The 24559-nt window shown below is 34.5% G+C and overlaps 1 protein-coding gene across 6 annotated transcripts in view; it reads left to right on the top strand.

Annotated features, from left to right (window-relative positions):
- WDR64 (WD repeat domain 64) overlaps nt 1-24559 on the top strand; it is a 147354-nt gene that overhangs the window by 85644 nt on the left and 37151 nt on the right. For all 6 annotated transcript variants that reach the window (XM_037510282.2, XM_037510281.2, XM_037510280.2 and 3 more), the window contains 2 exons: nt 7450-7625; nt 20347-20517. In XM_037510282.2, coding sequence (XP_037366179.1) covers nt 7450-7625; nt 20347-20517 — 347 coding nt within the window. The remainder of the gene's footprint in view (nt 1-7449; nt 7626-20346; nt 20518-24559) is intronic.

The raw sequence follows: 24559 nt of genomic DNA, 5'->3' as shown, positions 1-24559 counted from the left end.
ATGAATTTTTTGTTTGAATTATGGGGTTTTTTTTTTTCTGTGCAGAAGTTTTTAGCTTGAATAAATCCCATTTTACTTTCATTTTTTATTTCCTTGTTGTAGGAGTCAAATCCCCCCAAAGATATCACTGAAGTTAATATTGTGGAGTGTTTTGCTTGTAATTTTTTCTATGTATGTTATGGTTTCAGGTCTTATGTTTAAGTCTGTAATCCATTTTGAGTTAATTTTTGTACATGGTGTGAGATAGTGGTCTGGTTTCATTATTATGCATGTGTCTGACAAGTTTTCCCAACACTATTTGCTGTGGATACTTTCTTTTCTCCATTATATACTATTTGCTTCTTTGTTGTTGATGAACTGTCCACTTAAGTCCGGATTTCTTTCTGAGCTTTCAATTCTTTTCCATTGGTCTGTGTATCTTTTTTTTTTTTAAAGATTTATTTATTTATGCATACAAGAGCTGGGGTACAGGCCAGAGGTGTGGGGGGTGAGAGAATTCACCAGAGACAGAGTGGGGAACAGAACAGGCAGATTGACTGAAATACACTGCTAAGGGGAGCAGCCAGTGAGACAGGAGAGGTCTGCTGTGCCATACGGGTTGCTCCCTGGCCGACCAGGGATTGAACACATATTGCAAAGTTTGCGGACCTCTTCATAGGTTGCATCTTAACCCCATGCACCACCAGGGAGGCCACCTGTGTATCTATTTTTTATTCCATTACTATACTGCTTTGATTATTGTAGCTTTGTAGTATAATTTGAAGTCTGGAAGTGTGATACCTCTGTTTTTCCTCCCATTTTTTTGTTTTTGTTTTTGGTCAGGAGTGCCTTGACTACTTCCTGTATAAATTTCAGTAATGCTCATTCTATTTATTTCAAGAATGCCATTAAAACTTTGATAAGGATTTCATTGCATCTGTCTATTACTTTGGTTAAAATTGTCATTTTAACTCTGTTACTTCCAATCCCTAAGTCTGGAATTTATTTCCATTTATTTGTGTCTTTATTACTTTTAACAATTTCTTATTGTTGTCACTGTAACAATCTTTCATCCCCATTAAGTTTGTCCCTGGGTAAAGTTTTTGATGATATGGCAGAAGGGATAGTTTTCTTGATTTCTTTCCCTTCTAGTTCATTGCTTACATACATTAACAAAACTATTTTTTATAAACTTATTTTATATTGGTCCTCCCCGGTGGCGCAGTGGTTGAGCGCTGGGTTGCGAAGCTGCCAGCGACCTCTGCTGCGCCGGTTCGATCCCCGGCTGCTCCCCGGCCACCTGAGGAGGGTCCCACAAGGCACGCAGACCTCTCCTGCCGCCCGCTGCTCCCCTCATCAGTGTACTTCGGTCCTTCTGCCTGCTCTGCTCCCCGCTCTGGCTCTGGTGAATTCTCTCACCCTCCCACGCTTCTGACTGTACCCAGTGCATATATAAACAAAAAAACAAACAAACAAACAAATAAATAAATAAAACATGCCTCTATAAAAAAAATATATATAAAAAAAACTTATTTTATATCCTGACACTTTACTTATTGTTTCAAACTGCTCTTTAGTGGAATCTTAAGGTTTTCTATGTATATTTCATGTTATCTGCAAAGAAGTGATAGATTTATTTTATCTTTCTTGATCTGGATTCCTTTTATATCTTTATGTTGCCTGTAAACTCCACCTAGTTCTTCCAATTCTATGTTGAGCAGCATTGGTGGAAGTGGATATCCTTATCATGTACCTTATTTTCGATAAAAATTTTCAGTATTCACCATTGAGTGTCATGTTGCCTATAGTTTGTCATGTTTGGCTTTCAATATGTTCCTTCTACATCTGTTTTTCAATTTTTTTAATATAATAAATGGATGTTGAATCTTATCAGAAGCCATCTGATCATAGACTCTTTTGGGGAAAGAGAGGTTTAGATTACTGCTACAGTTTTCTTCCTTGTAGTTGTTCTGTGCATGTTTTCTATTTCTTCCTTATTCAGTCTGGAAGGTTGTATATGTCTAAGAATTCATCCATCTTTTCTAGGTTGTTAAAGTTGCTTGCATAGAGATACTCTTTTATGATCCATTGTATTTTGGAGATGTCTGTTTTATTTTTTTTTTTTTTTTTTTATAGAGGCATGTTTATTTATTTATTTATTTATTTGTTTGTTTTTGTTTATACATGCACTGGGTACAGTCAGAAGTGCGGGAGGGTGAGAGAATTCACCAGAGCCAGAGCGGGAAGCAGAGCAGGCAGAAGGACCGAAGTACACTGCTGAGGGGAGCAGCGGGCGGCAGGAGAGGTCTGCGCGCCATGTGGGACCCTCGCTGGTGGCCGGGGAGCAGCCGGGGATCGAACCGGCGCCGCCGAGGCCGCGGGCAGCTTCGCAACCCAGTGCTCAACCGCTGCGCCACCGGGGAGGCCCGAGATGTCTGTTTTAACTCGTACTCTTTCATTTCTGAGTCTGTAGAGTTTTCTATAGATGTGTAGATAGATGTTTCTCTTTTGATGATTTTTTTTCCCAAAAAATAGCTTTTGGCTTCATTGATCTTTAGGACTTTTAAAATATTTAGTTTATTTCTGCTCTAATTTGTATTATATCTTTCTACTGGCTGTTGGAGTTTTTTCATCTTTTCCTAGTTGCTTAAGTGAGAGGCAACATTATTTATTTGTGTCTTTTAGTATTTCTTGGTGGGGCCTGAATTGTTGTATACTTCCCTCTTAGTACATTTTTATTGTGTAAATTCTGGTAGGTTCTCTCTCTCTTTACTCCAGTTTTTAAGTTTTCTTTGACTTCCTTACTAATCCAATGAGTAATGAGGTTTTTTTGTCTTAACATACTAGAGGTTTTTCCTGGGTTTTTTTTGTGTTTGTTTGTTTGTGTGTGTGTGTGTGTGTGTGTGTGTTTTATTTCTAGCTTCATACCTTTTTGATCATAGAAGAAAAGTGATATGATTTCAATGTTTATGAACTTATGTTAGTGGCCTATCCTAGAGAATGTTACAAGTGCACTTGAGAAGGATGTATATACAGCTTTTTTTGTGTATAATGCTTTATACATATGTATTAAGTTCACCTGGTCTAATTTCTCATTTAAGTCTACTGTCTCCTTCTCTATGTGCTTGGTCTAGCCAATGGAGAAGGTGGGGTATTGAAATTCTCTACTTCTATTGCATTGCTGTCAATGTTTGTTTTCAGTTTTGATATTAGTTGCTTTATAAATTTTTATGCTCCTACATTTAGTGCATATATATTGATGAGTATTATATTGTTCCATTATATTGATTCATTAATGATTCATTACATAATGTCTAGCTAGCTCTGTTTCTCATTATCATTTTTATTTGGATGTTTATTTTATTTATTTTTTTTTTTTTGTGGGACCCTTGCCCATGGCTGGGGAACGAACCGGTGCTGCAGAGGCTGCGGACAGCCTCGCAGCCCAGCGCTCAACCACTGCGCCACCAGGGGAGGCCCTGGATGTTTATATTTTCTATTATAAGTATGGCTGTTCCTTTTTTTTGTCCCACTTTCTTATAGTATACTTTATTTACATTGAGCCTATTCTTATATTTGTAGCCATGTTGGTCTCCTGGAGATAGCAGAAAACTTTTGTTTTCTGATCCAATCAGTTACTCGGTCCTTTTATATTTATGGTGGTTATTTATATATAATGATTTATAAAGTAAAAAATGAATCATTTATAAATAAATTATTTGCTACTACCATTTTATCTCTTGCTTTCTGGTACTATACATTTCCATTTTTTTTTGTTTTGTTTGTTTGTTTTTGTGGTTTTTCTTTGCTTTTAAATCACATAGGAGCATTCCTGTCAATATTTCTTTTAGGGTCAGTCTAGTTTGGCAAACATTTTTGTCAAACTTTTTTGTCTGGGAAGATCTTTATTTATCCCTCATATCTAAGGGAGGAACTTTAATTCTGTGGTATTTTTGGCTGTCAGTTTTTATCTTTTGTGTTTTGAATATGTCATTCCATTCTTTCCTTGTTTGTATGATTCCTTTAGAGAAATCTGACAAAGTTTATGTGACTATTTTTATAGGTTATCTGCTTCCATTCTCTTGTTATCTTCAATATTCTTTATTGGTCATCAATTCTAAGATGTTTTAAGACTATGTGTTTTTGTTGTACAACTCTTTACATTTAGATAACAAAGTGCTATATTTCTTTTATCTTTGTGGACTGGTATATTTCCCTCCCTAGATGTGGGAAATTGTTTTCTATTATTTCTTTAAATAATATCTCTGTTCCCTTCTCTTTCTCATCTCCTTCTGAAATACCCATTATTCTTATGTTGTGATCTTAATTAAGTCAGAGTTCTTAAAATTTTTCTACATTTTTTCCTTCTATAGATATTTTATTTCCTGTTTTTTTTATTTAAAACTTAATTTCTATTTTCTTTTAAAAATTTTATTTCCTTGGTTATTCCTTTGTTTCTCTGAATTTTCTTCCAGAGTGAGTTTTCTTTATCAGGGTGATTTTGAACTTTATATCTGATAAAAGGAAAATAATCTTCCCTGATTTTATTCAGGGAGATTGTTTTCTCCTTCTGATGACATATACCTTTGAGGTGTCAAGGTTTCATACTTTGTATTTATCTGTTTGACTTTTTTACTGCTTTAAATTTCCCATTTTAAAAATATACTATTACAGAAGCTTAGAATTAGCAGTACTTCCATTTTTTTCCAGCAAGTGAATCTGTGGTTATTTTTTAATATTTATGTGATTTTAGAGGTTTGATCTCTCCATAGATTCAGGACCTAATCTTGCAGCTGCTAAACAAGGGGTAAAAAAGGCTTGGAGAGATCCTAATATGAGTGGGAGTGGGTACAGGGTATAGACCAAAATCTCAATATACTGATCACTGTAAATGAATTACACAAGATCAGCTCCAGTTCTATGGGGGGTGGGGGGGTGGAGGAGGATGGAGAATGCAGTGCATATTCTTGTTGCTTTTATCAGGGATCCAGACCACTGGAAACACCCCAGCTCCTTTGCATATATCTTCCATGCCTCTATAATGTCACAGATCAGTGGTTTGCAAGGCTCTCTCCAGGTTGGGACCACAACCTCCAGGCATTTCTCTGCACCAACCTCTTATTTTAAGAAGCATGAAGTTCTTCAGTGTACCTGCTGGTGCAAACCATGCTGATCTTTGATGTCCCAAGAAGTGTTTCCTTTGCCCCAAGCAATGTGATTCTCTGGGTGCAGTCCTAATGTGGTTTAACTTTCAGATTATTCTCCCAGGAAAAAAATCAAGAAGCCTCTTCTGATGCCTTGAAGTCTTATTTTTAAAAATTTGAACAGATAACAATACACATAAAATAAACTTATGAATGTTGAGTTGATATGGTATGTATAAATGAATTGTTCTTCATGTAGGAGGGTTCTTAAGAAAACAGTTATTTAATAAATGCACACCATGCATACAGATGACATTTGTTATAAAAGAAATTCTGAACAATGTAAATAGCCATTGTTAGATATAAGCATCAGGAAATTCATATAGATGACTGAGATTTTATTATTTTCATATAGGAAGTCATATTTTGTTAGTGCTAGAATCTAGAATTCTTTTTATCTTAAAAGTTTTTTTAACTTTTCATTTTCATTTGTTTTTTTTTTTTAAGATTTATTTATTCGTACAAGAACTGTGGTACAGGCCAGATGTATGGGAGAGTGAAAGGATTCACCAGAGACAGAGGGGGAGCAGAACAGGTAGATCTACTTAAATACACTGCTGAGGGGAGCAGCAGGCAAGTGGATATCTCCCTAGTGGGCCGGGAATTGAACCAGCACTGCAGAGGCTGCGGACAGCTTCACAGCGCTGCGCTCAACCCCCTGAGTCACCAGGGAGGCCCTTAAAAGTTTGTTGTTCCCAGGTTACCTAAGTTAATTGGCAAAGATATTGGGTCTAAGACAGTCTGGAAATAGGCATTCTCTATCTCTCAGAGCAGCATTTCCCACAAACCACAGGTCCTCTCTCATTCCTACCCAGCATGTAGAAAAAGCTGAGAAGTTACTTACCTGGTTTCTTTCACACTAAATCTACCAAAGTGTTAAGTAGCAGAAAATCTGTGTCGTAAGACTTTGGATCACATATCCAGGAATTAAATGATCACTTCTTGGGGCCTCCTTGGTGGTCTAGGGGTTAAGTATCAGGGCTAACAACTTGATGGCCTGAGTTTGATCCCTGGCCAGGGAGCTAACTCACGTGGTACAGCAGATCTCTCCTTTTCACCTGCTGCTCCCCTCAGCAGTGTATTTCAGTAGATCTGCCTATTCTGCTCCCTACTCTGTCTCTGGTGAATCCTCTCACCCGCCTCCCCCACCTCTGGCCTACACTCCAGTTTTTATATGCAAAATCATTTTAAAACATAAATTATAACTTCTTGTAATAATTTGTGTGACTATTTTTCTATAAGACTATAACATCCTTGATATAGGAACTAAACCTGTCTAGTTTTTATTCCCAGTTCCTGCCACAATATTGGAGGCATAGTGATAATTTAATCAATGTTTAATGATATTCTTAGAGAAAAAGCATATGGCAGAGATTGTGAGTATGGCTAATGGAGAGAACCTGGCATGAGAGAAGGAAAACAACACTGTGAAAATATTCCATATGTACAGCAAGACAGAGCTGGAAGATAGGAAGCAGTGTTAGGATTGTATTTCAGGGAGGGAAGTGATGTTAGGGCAAGTTCATTGGTTCTAAAACTGAGATACCCACTATTAAAGCCCATGTTAGAAGATAATTCTCTATGTTGCATAATGACTTAAAACTAGACATTCAAAGACAACTCTGAAACTCATCCCTCCTTATCCCTTCATCAAGCTCTCCTAAGTCAAAAAAATTGAAGTTAATGGCAAAGAAGGTATGATTTAAAAGATAAAAAGAAATGTGATATCTCCTTTGCATTTCTTTCTAATAGCACCACTCAAAATATTAAAACTTAATATTTTCCTACCTGCTGGATTTCTATTAAATATTTTATTACCAAGTAGAGCTCAAGTCCTAAGCAATGTCAAGGCTTTAAGAAAATGACACCATTGGAATGATCTTTTACTATTAAATTTCAATATTATATTAGACATATAGATTGTTATTGGATATTTGGCAAACTGGAAAGCAGTGGGAGAATAAAGGCAGAAAATATCTAAGACAAAGTTCTGGTCTGAGAGTTTAAAAACTTGACATTCACAAATATCATGACATTGCCTGCTTGATCCTGTTAATTGTTTTTATCAATCTATGACAAATTAAGGCGTACAAAATATATTTTATGCACAGCCAGACTAGGGAGAAGCATACTTCAATCATAGTAGGAAACAAATATAAGGTACATATTGTCAGAAAACTTTCAACTAGATCAATTTATCTCAAAGATAAAGTCAAATTTTCTAGACATTATTTCTACCCACATCATCTTTTCTTTGTATACTCAGGAACAGTTAAAATCTGGGACTTTGGAAGTGGACAGGAGATGAAAGTTTTGCCAGAAGGGAAAGACTGGAAGGAAGAAGAGCATTGGCTGAAACGCCTGATTTTCCTGAAGACTCAGGAAAAACACCAGTGCTTGATCCTAACCTTGGAGTGCAATGGGAAGATGAAAATGATCCAGGTACAATCTCACTTTTATGCTTGTACTCTTTATGTTCTTCTTGGGAAAATTAATAGAATCAGTTGATAATCCCCATTTAACTTCTTGCCAGTTGGTTGAATATGATATACTCAAGCAACTTTCCCAGGACATTCCAAATTAAACTTGCCAAGGTCCAAGAAAAGAGAAGAAAGAATAGCTGCTCTGCCACAGCCTCCCATCCATCCAACATTTTTCTTAAGGAAAGTCAGAATCCTCTGGAGTATCAGAAAGATTAAATTTACACACAGATCCCACCTCTGACATTGATTTTCCCTCATTTGGGGATAATTCACTCATAGAGTTGCTCTCCAGCAGGGGTGGTTGTGAAAGAAACAATGATTTATTTCTGTCGCTGTGATCCATAATGCATTTAGGGATAATCAAGTCACTTTTACAGTTTTCACCACAGTTGCTCTGTTTACTTCAAGGTTAATGATGCAGTCTACTTAGGGTTGTTTTGGGAGCAGTGAGGTAGGTTAATTTAATTTTCCTGTGACTCTACTCATATCTAACAATGCTAATGCCTTCTTTATACTTAAACTAAAAGCAAGATTGTTTATCCTGCCTACTGAATAGATATTACCCTGACTAAAACTCAAATTAGCATTGTCTTTATTATTCCCTTTCTGAAAGGTAAGATCAGGTAAAAAAAAGTCGTGGGTTGAGTAGCAATCATGAAGTACCAGCATTAAGATGACTGATGGTCTTAATGTGGAAAAAAAAAAAAAACAAGAGTAAAAACTTCTATGATTCAATGTACTTCCCTAAACAACTTGAAATGACATGTAGAAAAGGACTTTCTTGGTGGTACATGCTAAAACACAACAGTGCATTGATTTTCCTTCTTTATGTTAGTGCAGCTGACCATCAAGATGTCCTGACTTACAGAAAATGTCTGTTTTTATAAACACTCCTTTATTTACATTTTATTCTATGTTTTATTTCTACCACCATCCTTTGTCGCTTTCTCCCACTTTGTGTCAAAAAAAACTCAATTATTTATTAATGTCCACTAGTTTTATCTGTATTTTGATTTTTCAAATTGTCCACTATGTAAATGTTCAATATTTGTCTTTGTCATTCTGACTTACTTTACATCACATAATTCCTTTGAATGCCTGCAAATTTGCTGTAATCACCACACTTTTTTCTTTATTGCTGAATAGTATTCCACTGGTAGATACGTCTTGATCCAGTCCTTTATCACTAGGCATTTACATTGTTTCCATGTCCTACCTATTGTAATTAATATTGAAATAAATATTACAGAGCATATACTTTTTTAAAGTTGATGGTTTCATGATCTTTGAAGAGAATATCCAAGAGTGGGATTGCTGGACCATACATTCTATATGTTTTTACTTTTTTATGGTAAGTCCAGATCACTTTCCTTAAAGGCTATGCAAGTTTACATGCCCACCAACACTGTAGTAGTTTCCTCTTATTATTAAGTCTTTGATTCATTTTGAATTAATTTTTATATATGGTGTGAGAAAGTGAGCTAGTTTCATTTGAGTGCATGTGACTCCAGATTTTCTCCAAAACCATTTATTGAAGAGATTTTCCTTTCTGTTTCACATACTTTTGGCTCTTTTGTGACATTTTAGCTGTCCATATAAATGTGGATTTATTCTGGGCTCTTAATTGCACTCCATTGGTCTGTCTATTTTTATTCCAATACTATATGGCTTTGATTGCTTTGATTGATAGCTTTATAGCATAATTTGAAGGCTGGGAGCCTGGTACATCCATTTTTTATTAAAAGATTTATTTATTTATTTATTCATTCATCCATTCATTCATTCATTTATTTATTTATTTATTTATTTATTTTTTGTTTGTTTATTTATACAAGCACTGGGTACAGTCAGAAGCGCAGGAGAGTGAGAGAATTCACCAGAGCCAGAGCGGGGAACAGAACAGGCAGACTGATGAAGTACACTGCTGAGGGGAGCAGTGGGTGGCAGGAGAGAATTGTGCGCCATGTGGGACCCTTGCCTGGTGGCCGAGGATTGAACCAGCACTGCAGAGGCTGCGGGCAACTTTGCAACCCAGCGCTCAACCGCTGCACCACCAGGGAGGCTCATCCATAATTTTTTGATTTTGTCAAAATCTCTTTGGCTACTTCTTTTTGAATTCAACTTACACTGAATTTTGTTGAGGGTTTTGCATATGTGTTAATCAGGCATATTGGCTTAGAGTTGTTGTGTTTTTTTTTTTTTTCTTTTGTGATGACCTTGTTTGGTTTTGGTATTAGGGTAATATTTGCCTCATAAAATGTATTTGGGAGCATTCTGTCTCATTTTGTGTGCGTGTGTGGGGGGGAAATATTTGAGAAGGGTAGGTAATAGCTTCTCTTTAAAGGTTTGGTAAAATTCACAATCAAAACTGTTTCATCTTGTGCTTTCTATTTTGGGAGATTATTGATTACTGTTTCAATTTCCTTGTTTGCAATTAATCTGTTCATGTTGTCTCTTCCTGATTCAGTCTTGGAACTTCTATGCTTCTACAAATTTGTCAATTTCTTCCATATTTTTTAATATGTAGAAACAAAGGCAATCATAGAAGTCTCTCGTGAATTTCTGTTTTTGTGTATGCCTGTTGTAACTTTTCCACTTTCATTTCGTTTTTTGTTTTATTTGTTAACGTTTTCTTGTCAGTCTAGGTAGACTTTCTTAGTTTAAATAGGGATTTACCTATTTTTGTTTATTTTTTTAAGAAAAAGTTTTTAGCTTTATTGATCTTTCAAACTGACTTCTATTTCATTCATTTCCACTCTAATTTTTATTATTTCCTTCTATTAGCTTTTGTTTTCATTTGTTCTTATATTTCTTTAAGGAGTAGTGGTAGTTTATTTATTTGAGGTTTCCTTGATTCTTGATTTAGTTCTGGAATGTTCTATACTTCCCTGTTAGTACTGCTTTTTTTTATATCCCATAGATTCTGGTAGGTTGTGTCTTCACTTTTGATTGTCCCCAAGCATTCATTAATTTCTTCTTTGATTTTTTTTAAAGATTTATTTATTCATACATACAAGAACTGGGATGCAGTCAGACGCAGGAGGGTGAGAGGATTCACCAGAGACAGAGTGGGGAACAGAACAGGCAGACTGATGAAATACACTTCTGAGGGGAGCAGCGGGCAAGACAGGAGAGGTCTGCTTTGCCATGTGGGAATCTCTCTGGCCTTCCGGGATCGAACCCACACTGTAGAGGCTGCAGACAGCTTCAAAGCGCTGCGCTCAACTGCCTGGGCCACCAGGGGAGGCCCTTCTTTGATTTTCTTGTTAACCTAATAGTCACTTATTAGTACATTTTTGAGTCTCCACATGAGAGGTTTTTTTCAGCTTTCTATTTGTGGTTTATTTAAATTTTGACACTATTGTGTTCATATGGTCTTAATATTCAAGAATTTATTGACATTTGTTTTGTGACCCAACATGTACTCTATCCTGGAAAATGTTCGATATGCACTTGAAAAAAAATGTGTTCTCATATTTTGGGAGGTGTAGTGTCCAGTAGATGTCTAATAGGCCCATAGCATCTAAATTTCTCATTGAAGTATATTATTTTCCTGTTTGTCTGTTTTTCAATCTTTGAATATAAGTAGGGTGTTGAAATCTACTATTATGTTTTTTTAAGATTTATTTATTTATGCATAAAAGAACTGGGGTACAGGCCAGAGCTGTGTGGGTGAGATGATTCACCAGAGAGTGAGTGGGGAACAGAACAGGCAGATATACTGAAATACACTGCTGAGGGGAGCAGAGGTTGAGTTTAGGAGAGGTCTGCTGTGGCATGTAGGCCACCTCCCTGGCTGGAGAGCAAACTTGTGCTGCAGTGGCTGTGGATTGCTTCATAGTGCTGCGTCTTAACCACTTGTGCCATCAGGGAGGTCCCTCTTCTACTACTATATTGCAGTTGATGTCTGTTTTTAGGGTTGTTGACTTACATATTTTTGTGCTTTTTCATTTGATGCACATGTATATTGATAAGTATTAAGTTTTCCAGATATATTGTCCCATAATCATTATGTAGTATCCACCTTTTGTCTTGAACTTATGCTAATTTCAAAATTATTTGTCCTGATGTAAGTCTTGTGTTTTGGTAACTATTTTTTATTTTAACTTTGTGGAAATTTTCCTCTATTATTTCCCTGTACAGACTCTCTGTTCCACTCTCTATCTCTTTCCTTTCTGGGATAACCACTATTCTTATGTTGGTTTTCTTAATGCCTTTGGAAAATTCTCCACATGCTCTGACAATCCTGCCACCTGTGTCCCCTACCTAAGACCACAAATCCCAGGTTCCTCTGTCCACCTACATCCTGTTTGATATAGCATGAGTCACCTCAGAGTCAAACTTGCTGAATTCTTCTCTGATTTTTACTCTCCAAGAGATATTCAATCACACTGTTATCTACAAGTCTATCTCTTCAAACAATGTCCCTCCAACTTGCTGTTCCAAGAGACACAGATATTTGGAATCAGACCCTGCCATGGTGTCCACTGGGCTTGTAAAATCTGTAACTTTGGGAAAGATTGCTTGTCTGCTTGCCAGGGCCTAACATATCTCTGTGGCTTCCTGGTCTTCTCCCCAAAGTTGCTGCCACCTCTGCTCTCTGCTCTCAACTTGCTGGATCCTACTGATTTCCTGGATCCTACTGATTCAGATCCATTTGCCATTTTACTCTTTTGCTTCTGGGCACTGCTGTGCCATCAGGACTGACCTTGCCCACTGTAGCTACCCACTTGAACAGTTCTACTGTTTGCTGGCACCCGTGCCCCTTCTTCAGATGTTACTCCTAGTGTGTGATGTACTGATTTTTTTTTCTTCTTCAGGAGTTATGCTTTTGTTCTACTGCAGTCTAGGTGTATTTAGAGGAGATAAGTCCAGAATCTTCTCTTGACTTCCATCTCACTACTCTCCTTCTAGGTTGTTTTTGATTTCTGCTTTAATTTCTTCTTCAATCCAATAACTATTAAACAATATATTGTTTAATTTCTATGTAAGTATGACTTTTCCTATTTTTTTATAGTTGATGTCTAACATTTTGTCTTTGTGGTTATAAAGAGTTTGATTTCAATCTTTGTATATTTATTGACAATTGACTTCTTTCCCCAAAATATGATCTAATATTGAAAATGTTCCAAGTGCACCTGATAATAACTATTCTCAGTTGTTGATCTGTCCATGGATCTGTAAGTGAAGTATTAATATCCCCTAGTATTACTGTGTTGTTGTAAATATTTTTTTTAGTTATATTAAGAATTGTATTTCTGTGCTCTGTTATTTTATTATATTTTATAAGTGTTAATTTTTCTTGTTGTATTAGTCCTAGTAATTCAATGTCTGTATTTTTCTCTTATTACCTTTTAAATTGAAAACATTTTTTGTGTGGTACAAATATAGCTATTCCTGACTTTTTTTATTTGCTATTTGTTTGTAGGATTATCTTCCAGTCTTTAAATCTGTGTATTCTTTTGTTGGTAAGATGATTTTCTTGTAAACAAAAGAGGTTTGATTTTGTTTTGATACATACTCAGCTGCTTTGAATTTTTCACTGGTGAATTCAAGTCATTTATGTTCAAGGTGATTATTGAGACTTATGTGCTCATTACATTATTTTTTTTAAGTATCTTTGTCTTTTTAATTTTTTTAATCTTCCTTTTAAACTTTGTTTAGATTTAGTATCTATTGTCTCATTGCTATTTATAATGATTTTTGTTTCAAGTTTTGTTAAGGGTAATTTGTGTGATCCTTGGGGAGCTGGTATCAAATTCGTTCTGATGGACCATGTTGTTATTTTTTCCCTTCAAATTATATAATTTAGATGTTTGTTACCTCTACTTTTAACTTTTTTTTATCTTTTAAGTTTTAAGTTACTTTATGGTATACACTTTAATTACCCTTACATTTCCTACTTGGTGTTGATAATTTCTTTAAGTTTTTGCTTTTATTCATGTTCATCTTGCAGGGTTGGATTTTAGATAGGAAATACTGTCCTTTGAGTACTTTAAATATTTCAATTCCTTCCATTCTTGCATGTTAGTCTTCTACTGAAAAATCATCAACAGTCTAGTTGATGTTCCTTTATAGGTCACTCTTTTTGCCTCCCAGTGTTCTTAATATTCTGTTCTTATCATTGACTTTAAACAATTTTATTATAATGTGTACCAGAGATGTATCTGGTATTTTGTTCATAACTTTTTGGACCTCTTGGCTCATGAAATTCATTTCACAGATAGGCATAGTTCTCATCAATTATTTATTTATATAAATTTATTATACATCTCTCATTCTCTTCTCCTTCAGAGACCCTCATGATATGGATGGTATTTCTCTCAAATTATTCCAGAGAACTTACACTCTTTTCATGTTTTTGATTCTTCGCAATGCTATAGTGTTTGTTGTTGATTTTCTGACTGTGCTTTTCAGGTTACTCATTCTCTGCAGTACTCATATTTATGTACTATTGATGTTCTCTATTGCATTTTTAAATTCAGCTATTTTTATTTTTTTAAAGCTTTATTTATTTATTTATACAAGCACTGGGTACATTCAAAGGCATGGGAGGGTGAGAGAATTCACCAGAGCTAGTCCTGGGAGCAGAACACGAAGACTGATGAAGTACACTGCTGAGGGGAGCAGTGAGCCCAGCAGGAGAGGTCTGCGTGCCAAGTGGGACCCTCGCCCAGTGGCCGGTGATTGAACTGGTGCTGCAGAGGCTGTGGGTAGCTTCTCAGCCCAGCGCTCAACCGCTGCGCCACAGGGAAGGCCCAAATTCAGTTATTTTTATATCCATTAGTTCTGGTTGTAACCCTGTCATATATTTTTCAAGCTTTGATGTATTCCAGTTTTACATTGCCCACCATTTTTCTTAATGAAATAAACATTGTTATAACTATTACCTTAAATGCTTCTTTGTGCATATTCCATAATTCTGCTGGATTGAGATTATTTCAGGGTTTCTTCTCTCAGCTTTTGTGATATGTTCTTCTTTATATTTTTTTCTCAATTTTATAGGTTGTAATAGGGAATTTCCTTTTATCTTTGTAAATTAATATTATACCCCTCCTCTAACAAGTTGGTTATAATCTTAGGTTTTTATCCAGGGTTTTTAGGTATTTATTATTTTACTTATTGCTCCCTTTTTTCCTTTATATCAGTTCACATGGTCAGAGTACTAGTGAGAGCTCGAACCAACCTTTGGCTGCCTCCAGTAAACTGATCTAATGACCAAAGATAAACATAAACTGAAAGTAAAGGAATGAAAAAAAATTCTACAGGCAAATAGCACCCAAAAGAAGGCAAGGACAGACATACTAATAGAGTTAAAATAGATTTCCAGCTTTAAAAGATATCAAGAGATAGTAATAGATGCTATTTAATCATTAAGGGGAAAACAAAATAGGAAGATATGATATATACTCAATATATACTCACCAAAATAAAAATGGCACTAAAATGCAACAAACAATATCAAATCTGAAAACAGACATTGGGGAAAATACATATGTGGTTGGAGATTTCAACACCCCACTCTCACCAACGGGAAGAAAATAAAAAGAACACAATCACCCCAAGCAAACATCTTTTGACATCAGAGGGCACTGAACCACTAAAAGACCAATACACAATTTTCTGTTGTGTTTATAGGTCATTCTCAGGATTGACCCGAGTCATAAGATAGAGTGGGTCACAAGACAATTTCCAAATACTGGGTCACAAGACACTACCAACAAATTCATGAAGCTTGAAATCATACCAAATATCTTCTTTGAGGATTAAGTTATTAAAAAGAAGACACAAAGGAATGGAAAGCTAGACCATGCTCATGGATTTGATAATCAATATTATCTAAATGTCTATCCTATTCAAAGCAATTTACAGATTTATGCAATCCCAATAAAAGTCCCAATGACATTCTTCAAAGAAATGGAACAAATATTACTAAAATATTACAAAATTTCCCAAATAGCCAAAGCTCTCCTGTTGGAAAATGGAGAGTATTGCAATAGCAGATTTCAAACTATAATATAAACCCATAATAATTTTAAATGGATAGTACTGAAACAAATCAGTGGATGCCAACGGAACAGAATTGAGAACCCCGAAATAAAATCACACATTTATGGACAACTAATATATAACAAAGAAACAATGTGTTTACATTGGAACAAGTAATAGTATGGGAAATGGTATGGGAAAATTGGACTGCCACAGGCAAAAGAATGAAACTAGACAATTCTCTCTAACCAAACGTGAAAATCGACTCAAAATGGATAAAAGATTTGGATGTAAGACTTGAAACTATAAAATACATAGAAGAATACATAGGCAAAACACTCAATATCTTCGGGGACTTATCTCCAGCATAAAGGAAATCATAGGAGAAAATAAACAACTGAGAGAGTATTAAACTAAAAATCGTATTCACAGTGAAAGAAACGGTGACCAACACATAGAGAATCCAATCAAAAAGTGGACAGAAGAGGGCCTCCACGGTGGTGCAGCAGTTGAGTGCTGGGTTGCAAAGCTGCCCTCAGCCTCTGCAGCGCCATTCAATCCCAGGCCGCTGGTGATGAGGGTCCCACGTGGCACACAGACCTCTTCTGCCGCCCGCTGCTCCCCTCAGCAGTGTATCATCACTCTGCCTCTTCTGTTGCCTGCTCTGGCTCTGGTGAATTCTCTCACCCTCCCATGCTTCTGACTGTACCTAGTGCTTGTATAAATAAATAAACAAATCTTAAAATAAAAAAAAAGTGGACAGAAGAGCTAAATAGACACTTCTTCAAAGAAACTTGCAGAAAGCCAACAGCACACACACACACACACACACACACACATTTTCATCATCACTTAACATCAGAGAAAATGCACATCAAAACCACAGTGAGACAACATCTCATAACAGTAAGAATGGCCCATATATAAAAACAAAGCAAAGCAAAACAAAACAAAATAGAAACAACAAATGCTGGTGAGGTTGTGGAGAAAAAGGAACACTCATAATATTGGTGGAAATGTAGACTGGTCCAGTCCCTATGGAGATAAATGTGTAGATTCCACAAAAGAATAAAAGTGGATCTGCCATATGATCCACTCCAAAAACACAAAAGCATTAATCCAAAAGGAAATCTTCACTCCTATCTTTATTGCAGCTCTATTTATAATAGCCAAGATACGGAAAAAACTTAAATGTTCCAAAACAGATCAGTAGATCAAGATGTGGCATATATACATAATGGAATACTACTCAGTGACCAAAAAGATAAACCCATTCTATTTGCAGCAACATGGAAGGATCTGGAAAGGATTTTGTTAAGTGAAATAAGCCAGAAGGAGAAAGATAAATATTGCATGGTTTCACATATATGTAATGTAGATAAAATAAACAAAGGGTCAAAGACAAATCTGCCTTTTACTGGCTTTTCGTTTTTGTTATTCTTTTCCTACTTTCTTAAGATGAGAGAAAAGAATGTTTATTTGGGCTATTTCTTCTTTCTTAATATGGGTCTATATGGCTATATACTTTTCTTTTAGTGATGCTTTTGCTCTATCCCATACATTCTGGCATTGTGTCCTCATTGTAATGTCTTGAGGTATTTTTAAAATTTTCTCTTTATAAAATAATCCTGTCAAAAAATGGGCAGAAGAGCTAAAAAGAAACTTCTCTGAAGAGGAAATACAAATGGCCAACAGGCATATGAAAAAATGTTCACCATCACTTGTAATCAGGGAAATGCAAATCAAAACTACCATGAGATACCATCTTATACCAGTGAGAATGGCACATATTAAAAAAACTAGCAACAACAAATGTTGGCGAGGTTGTGGAGAAAAAGGAACTCTCCTGCACTGCTGGTGGGAGTGCAAACTGGTCCAACCACTATGGAGAGCTGTGTGGAGATTTCTTGACCTACTAAAGATAGAACTTCCATATGATCCAGCAATTCCACTCCTAGGTATTTACTCAAAGGACACAGAAACATCAATTCCAAAGAGCATCTGCACCCCTGTTGATAACAGCACTGTTTACAATAGCTAAGCTGTGAAAACAACCCAAATGCCCAAAAATAGATGACTGGATCAAGAAGATGTGGTCCATATACACCATGGAATATTACTCAGCATTCAAAAAAGATAAACACATGCAATTTGCAGCAACATGGATGGCGCTGGAAGGGATCATGCTCAGCGAAATAAGCCAGAAAGAAAAGGAAAAATACTGGATGGTCTCACTCATAGCAGGAATCTAGAAAACCTAAATAAGGGACCAGGAAAATGAGTAACTATAAGAAAGTGAAAATCATAATCAACAAACAACTATGAACCAGAGACACTCTATGAGGGGTGGGGGGCAGGGAGGGGAGGGATTGGGGTCAAAATAAGGGGGTTGCAATTGTATGGGTATATAAAAATAAAATTAAAAATATATAAACTGGTAAAGAATGATATTCACCATCAAAAGAAAAAAAATTTTCTTTATTCCTCATTGACCCAGTGATATTTCAGTACTGTGTTGTTCAATCTCTACATAATAGAGGTTTTCCCGTGTTTATTTCTCTTTGTAGTGATTTCTAGTCTGATATCCTTATTGCCCAAGAAGATACTTTGTATGATTCCAATATTCATGAATTTGTTGATATTTGTCTTGTGTCCAAATAGATGGTCAATCCTGGGAATGTCTCACAAGCACTTGAAAAAAGTGTATAGTGTATTTGGGGTTCAGCATTCTATAGATATCTATTCAGTCCATGTTGTCTAATTATTTAATTAAAGCTATTAAATACCCATTAATTTTTTTGTCTAATACTTTTGTCCATTTGTGATAGTGTGATATTAAAGTCTTCTACTACAAATGTGTTTTTTCCCAATATTTTTTCTTAGTTGACAGTAGTTGCCTAATATGTTTTGGTGCTCCTTCATTTGGTGAGTGCATGTTGATGAATGTTATTTACTCCTGATGTATTGTTTCACTTTTTATTGTACAGTGTCCATCACTTTGGATAGACACTGCTAGCTGTATCTCCATCCCTACTATGCTGGGTTGGGGTACTCACTAAAGGCTGGCTGGTAGTTGCTGAGGCTTCAGGCAGGGACATGAACACCCTGACTAAGGCCTGAGATTGTTCCAAGGTGCTGGAGGGTGCAGCTACTGTTGGAAGTGCTTGCATCGCTGGTCTTGGGTAGAGCCCTATGAGGCCCAGACTGGGTCTTGTGCAGATTTCTGAGGTAGAGAGGGTTGTTGAGGGTTGCTGGTCTGTTTTTCATATTTTATCTCTTGATGAATTCAGAAAGTCAGACAGCCAGTGTTCCAAGTATTTCAACTGAAATAAGCAAAACAGCTAACCCTATTAAAACATCTATACTCAATTCAACCTTGATGGTGACATATTAATATAACTAAACTCTTACTTAATATATCAATATCTGATTACTGATTGGTTATTGCTGAGATTCTGGCTATTCACACAATGGTGTAAGCTCTCAACAAATAATCAAGAAGTAGGCAGGAGTACCATTGACCTATATTTCTTAATTAACATAGATTAGATATGAAGAGACCCTATATTATCTAGAAATATAAAGCGTTAAAAATGGGAGGACTCTTAGGCAGCTCTTCCTGTCCACTGGTGCCTGTGCAAGTGTCCTTTATTCTTCTGCCCCCTTTCCTAATAAACCCACTCTTTAAAAATATATGGAAAAAAGGGAGGATTTTTATCTATTGACTAGCATAAATTCTCATTTTATAAATAAGGAAAACATGGTCCAAAAAAATTTATATTTCCCAATCTCTCACCAGAACAAAGAGTAGAAATTTGTTGTTTTTGCATCTCAGCCATATTCTATCCACTTTACCATGGTAGCTTTCAACCTAAAAAGATCCGTACTCTGCTTATAAAACAAAAAACCTTAAAAATGGCTTTTATTCACTTATAAAATTTCAGAAGTCAACATCATCCCATCCAGTATAATTAAAATAGAATGATGATATTATAATAACATGCTAATAGCAATACCTCCCACATTTGGTGATTGTAAGAGTTAAAGAGAATTATAAAGCCAAAATATTCAATACTCAGTAAATACTACCTGATAAGCTAAAAAAAAAAAAAAGCCTTCCCATTTCAAAATGAACATATAGGTAAAAAAAATTTAACCAAGTTGTTAGCATGAATGTGAATAAGAACTCTCATCTACTTCTGGTGGTAGCAGAAATACAATTTTGAAGAGTCATTTGGCAATACCTAGTAAGTTGATAATGTTCATTTATATAATAACATAAAGCAACTAAAATAGATGAACTAGAAGTCATAGCACATGTTTTACATAACCTCAGAAATACATTATTAAATGAATCAAGAAAACTGAAGAAAAATCCTTTTGGTTTATAAAATAAATAAAATGTTTAAAAAGCTTAAAAGCAATATTATTATATCTATACATATATGCTTATATATGTACATATATGTCAAAATATTAAATTATTCATAACTAGTACTGTATTCGGGTTACTAGTTACATCTGTAGATGGATGAAGAGAGAAGAAATACATTTTGAAGGTGTAGACAGGGATTAAGATTTGATAAAGCTATAGATGATGAGTACACCACATTGTGTTCTATTTTTTCTTAATATCAAAACAGCTCAATATAAAATAATTAATTGAATATTGCACTGGATTTATGTTGTAGAGTAAGGAAGATGATATTTTCCTTGTGGTGATATGGGAGCTACCTGATGTTGTGCCTGTCCTACAAAATGGGAATGGTATTGTGCATCTGAAGAAGTCTGCTAGAAGCACCAACACGTCTATTCCAGATGTCGAGTTGATCATTGATAAAACCTTTACTCAACATGTTAATGTAAATTTAATTTCTTGATTATTTACCTTTTATTATGGAATATTATAAACTTATACAAATGTAGAGCAACTAATACAATGAATTTCTATGCATTATTGATTAGTTATAAAATTATTTATGCATATCCAAATTTATTCTTTTCAGTTTCCACCACTTTCCCATGATCACTACCAATTTATTATTTTGAAGCAACTTCCTCATACTGTGTCATTCAATCCTCAGCTACTTTGGTATTTAACTCTAAGTGAGGTTAAAAAAATGAAAATTATATTATTTTCTGTAATATTTTATAAAATAATTTACAAGAAGTCCCTATTATCATAACATTTTAATACTGTTCAAATATCCCAGATTTTCTCCTAGTCCTGTTTGTTTATTTTTTTTCCAATTTGTTTACTTCAAGCAGGATCCAAACATGGTACATATCTTACATTTGGTCAATAAATCTCTTAAATCTCTTAATCTCTAAATAATTGCATCTGTTTTTTTCCTTGCAATTTATTTATTGAAAATGTTGGGCAGTTTGGTACCAAAGTTCCCTATTTTTTGAATTTTGGTGATCATACTCAGTTATAATTTAAGTTCTTCATTCCCTTGGTCTGGCAGTTGTCTCTGGAGAATTATTTGCATCAGCTTTGAAATTTTTTAATTAAAAAAAATCCATGTACTCTATAGTACTTGATAGTCATCATAGTATATGATGTTATATATGTCCATTAAGATTCACATAATGACTGGTTGTCTTTTGAGGGGCGTTAATAGCCATTGACGATCACTATCTAGGTCTGTTATTTCATTTAAGTTGCCATTCTACCATCCTGATTCACTGTTAGCTAGAATGTGTCTTTGAAGAAAAAGGTCAACTATTTGGTTCATTCATATACCTTTCATATAAAATATCAAAACAACTGATATTTTTTCCTTTATATATATATATATATATATATTCAATGATTAAATGACATTTTCAGATTTCTGAGTTCTTTTTTCCCCCAATCTAAATGGGTGTACTTTTTTAATTAAAAATTAAACTCATGCAGATGTTTATATGTTTTATACGCACCTTCCAGGTATGACAAAATGCTCCAGACTCATCTTGGATATATTTCCTGATCTACTATCCACCATTTCTTTAAGTAATGTCAATTCATTGAATGGGAAATAGTATTAGGAAACTACAATCTAAGTTTTCAGGATCCCCAATAGATTGATCTTTATTTTTAAGTTTTTAGTGGACAGAGCTAGAAAAAAAAAAGATTAAAAGAAAATATATCATTAGTTGAAACTGATATTTCCACTCATATTTAAGATAATGTGGATTTTACTGATTTTATTTTATTTGATATCTTTTTATCTTTATCTTGGAAAATCTTTCTTCCTAATGATATTAGCATATTATTTATTCTATCTATATTATTTTTGTATTACATTATATCTAATGTAATACATAGAATTTTGTGTCATGTAGTGTATTATATTACAGTATATTGCATTATAGTTTCAGAAAAATAATAAAATTCTGGGAAATATGCTAGCTGAAACAGTTGCAGTTTTCTATGCAGGTCTTTGTCCTTAGAGTGTATGTCACTTAGAAAGTGCCATCAAATTGCCATATTTTAAAATTACTTGAAATAAATCTTTGTGCCACCAACTCTATACACAGCTAAGTTTATTCATTTCGTTGTTTTTTCAAATTTTTATTTTTTTCTAATTATTATTTAAAATATTTTAAATAGTTCCAATACATTCTGGAGATCATTTTAAGTAGTATATAGAAATCTTCACCTTTTTGTTAATTGTGGTAAAATATAAATAAATAAAAATTATCATATTAAAATTTTAAATGTATAAATCAGTGGTATTAAGTACATTCACATATATATATAAAGCACATATATATAAAGCATACACACACACACACACACACACACATATATATATATATATATATATATATATATATAAAGCACAACTTCACCTGTCATCTGTGGATAGGCATTTATGTTGTTTCCATGTCTTAGCTATTCTAAATAGAGTGACCATGAACAGAAGGATGCACATGCTTTTTTGAACTAGTATTTTCATATTTCATATATAGTAGAGGTATTGCTGGGTCATATGGTTTTTCCATTTTTAAGGAATTTTACATTTTCCATAGAGACTGAACCAATTTATATTCCAATCAACAGTGAATAAAAGTTCCTTTTAGACACATTCTCATCAACACATTTTGTTTCCAGTCTTTTTGATATAGGCCATTTTCATAGGTGTAAGGTGATATATCATTGGTTTTTCATTTGTATTTCCATAATAAGAAGTAAAGTTGAGCATTTTCCCACAAACTTGTTAGTCATATGTGTATCTTCTTTAAAGAAGTGTCTACCATGGTATTTTTAAAAGACTCTTGAAAGTTTTTGTGACCAATAAAGGTAAATAACTATGAACTAGAGTTTGAATGCATTTTAAAATATTTCAGAAGTATCCATATATATTGAATCTAGATGAATTAATTTAACATATTAAGAAAACTATTTTTGGAAGGTGCAGACACCTACTGAGTCAAGAGAATGTGCACATAACTGAAGGATGAAATGTATGGCATATTTTCAGTTCAAAAATATATTTAGTATAAATTATTTTGGCCCACTTCCTCAAACTCTACATAACACAGGAAACACTGGGCCAGCTGTGTGTTCCTTGTATATAGTCAATAAAAACAGAAAGAAGATGGATTCATAGTGAGTCAATCAAAGCAATTGGTGAGTGGGTAATGAGAAATGATTTCTTTGAAAAATGAAAATTGTTGCAATACATTATTGAAAAAATTACTGAAATACCATGGAATTGGCTTTTGGATTTTAATGAAAATGTAAATAACCTCTTATTTGAAGCCTTATTTTTTGTGTTTGTCATAATTGACATTATGTCTCTTCCTTTTGCAACAAAATTTAGAACTCTATAAATGGAAAATTTGCAAAAGTCACTTAGTAAAATAGTTATATTGTTTATGAAAATCCCCTTTCCTTAAAACTCATTTATGAAGCATATTGTATTGAACACCCAATTGAATGTAAAGATAAATGCAGTATGGTACCCGCACTACAGCACAGAACTTGGAGGACTAGACCAGAGGAGGTTCCTAAAGAAGATGAATGTTGAATTTGGTATTAAGAAATTATCAAAAGTTAGCTTTACCCGGACTGAGAGTTTATTGGGTAGTTAAGAAGACAAAAAGAATACCAAATGAATAAAATAATGTGATAAAAAGTCACAGATGTAAAAGATTGTATAGTTGTAAGGGATGAATCCAAGTGAAGCCTGGGAAGAAAGGTAGAAAATTGAGAAGGACAGATATGAAGGGACTAACCATACTCGCAATGTTAAGGAGCTTGCATATTCTATAAGAAACTCAGGTTATGTTGTGGGTGGTAACTGTGATGCTGCTTTGATGATAGATTTGAAAATAACATGACTGAGAGTAGAAGATTCCAACCAAAAATACTACTCTACTTTTTTGGGGACATGGAATGAGGCCATGATAGTGGGAATGGTCAAAGGAGAGGTTCCCTTTGAGTAATAAAAGCAGCAGAACTTGCAATTGATTAAATATTGATATGCAGTTGAGAGAGGAGGGTAGTAAAAGAAAGGAGAAGATCAAGGAGAACTTCAGGATGTGATGTTACCTAATGAGACATAGAATAAAATGAAAGAAATGCTTAACGGAGGTAAGGAATTAGACCATATTAACTTTCAGATACCTGTACAATTTCAAAGAAATTAAATATATAAGCTTGAAGTTTGTGGGAAGGGATTGGATTAGATTATGAGGTAATTAATATTGGGATGATTATTACAACATAAAGAAATGATATTGCCCAAAGAGAGTTGGGGAAAAGAAAAAGCAAATGAGATGAAAGTAAGTAAGGATATTAGTGGTTGGTAGAATGTTTTGCATTATATAAAATATTCAATAGCTATATTGTAATCTGAAATGAATATAACATTATATTTTTAATTATACCTCAATGAAAAGGACTGATAG

The sequence above is a fragment of the Talpa occidentalis genome, unplaced genomic scaffold (genome assembly GCF_014898055.3).
Source record: "Talpa occidentalis isolate TD23 unplaced genomic scaffold, MPIMG_talOcc4v2.1 talOcc4.14, whole genome shotgun sequence".
Lineage (NCBI taxonomy): Eukaryota > Metazoa > Chordata > Mammalia > Eulipotyphla > Talpidae > Talpa > Talpa occidentalis.
Note: the sequence above shows the minus strand (reverse complement) of the source record. Positions and strands in the feature narration are given on the sequence as shown.